This window comes from Fukomys damarensis, unplaced genomic scaffold (genome assembly GCF_012274545.1).
Source record: "Fukomys damarensis isolate Sample0158 unplaced genomic scaffold, DMR_v1.0_HiC HiC_scaffold_19, whole genome shotgun sequence".
In the NCBI taxonomy this organism is placed as follows: Eukaryota; Metazoa; Chordata; class Mammalia; order Rodentia; family Bathyergidae; genus Fukomys; species Fukomys damarensis.
This window is the reverse complement of record NW_022900931.1, coordinates 67,453,486-67,453,720: the sequence shown is the minus strand read 5'-3', so window position 1 is coordinate 67,453,720 and position 235 is coordinate 67,453,486. Positions and strand designations below refer to the sequence as shown.

The window sequence follows — 235 nt, the reverse complement described above, 5'->3', positions numbered from 1 at the left end:
GGCTGCAAACCCCAGCCGCTGGTCCTAGGGCCCAGCGCCCCCACCCTCCATCCTGGGTATCGGGGTCCCCAGCCCCGTCACCCTGCATCTCCACCCCACCCCGCGCTTGCTCACCTGTCTGCCCCTTGCCCAGCGTCTTCTCCAGGCGATAGGGGCCCACATACTGGGCGTGCTGCGGGGGGTGCGCGTGGGGGTGCGGGAGGTGGTAGGCGGGGGAGCCCCCGCCGCCCTCCTT

The 235-nt window shown here is 72.8% G+C and overlaps 1 protein-coding gene across 1 annotated transcript in view; it reads right to left on the bottom strand.

The window, feature by feature from the left end:
* The window catches only part of Brsk1 (BR serine/threonine kinase 1), a 22,178-nt gene that overhangs the window by 20,567 nt on the left and 1,376 nt on the right, over positions 1 to 235 (bottom strand). Inside the window, 1 exon segment of the mRNA XM_033766045.1 lies at positions 115 to 232. Within this exon segment, the coding sequence (XP_033621936.1) occupies positions 115 to 232 (118 nt within the window).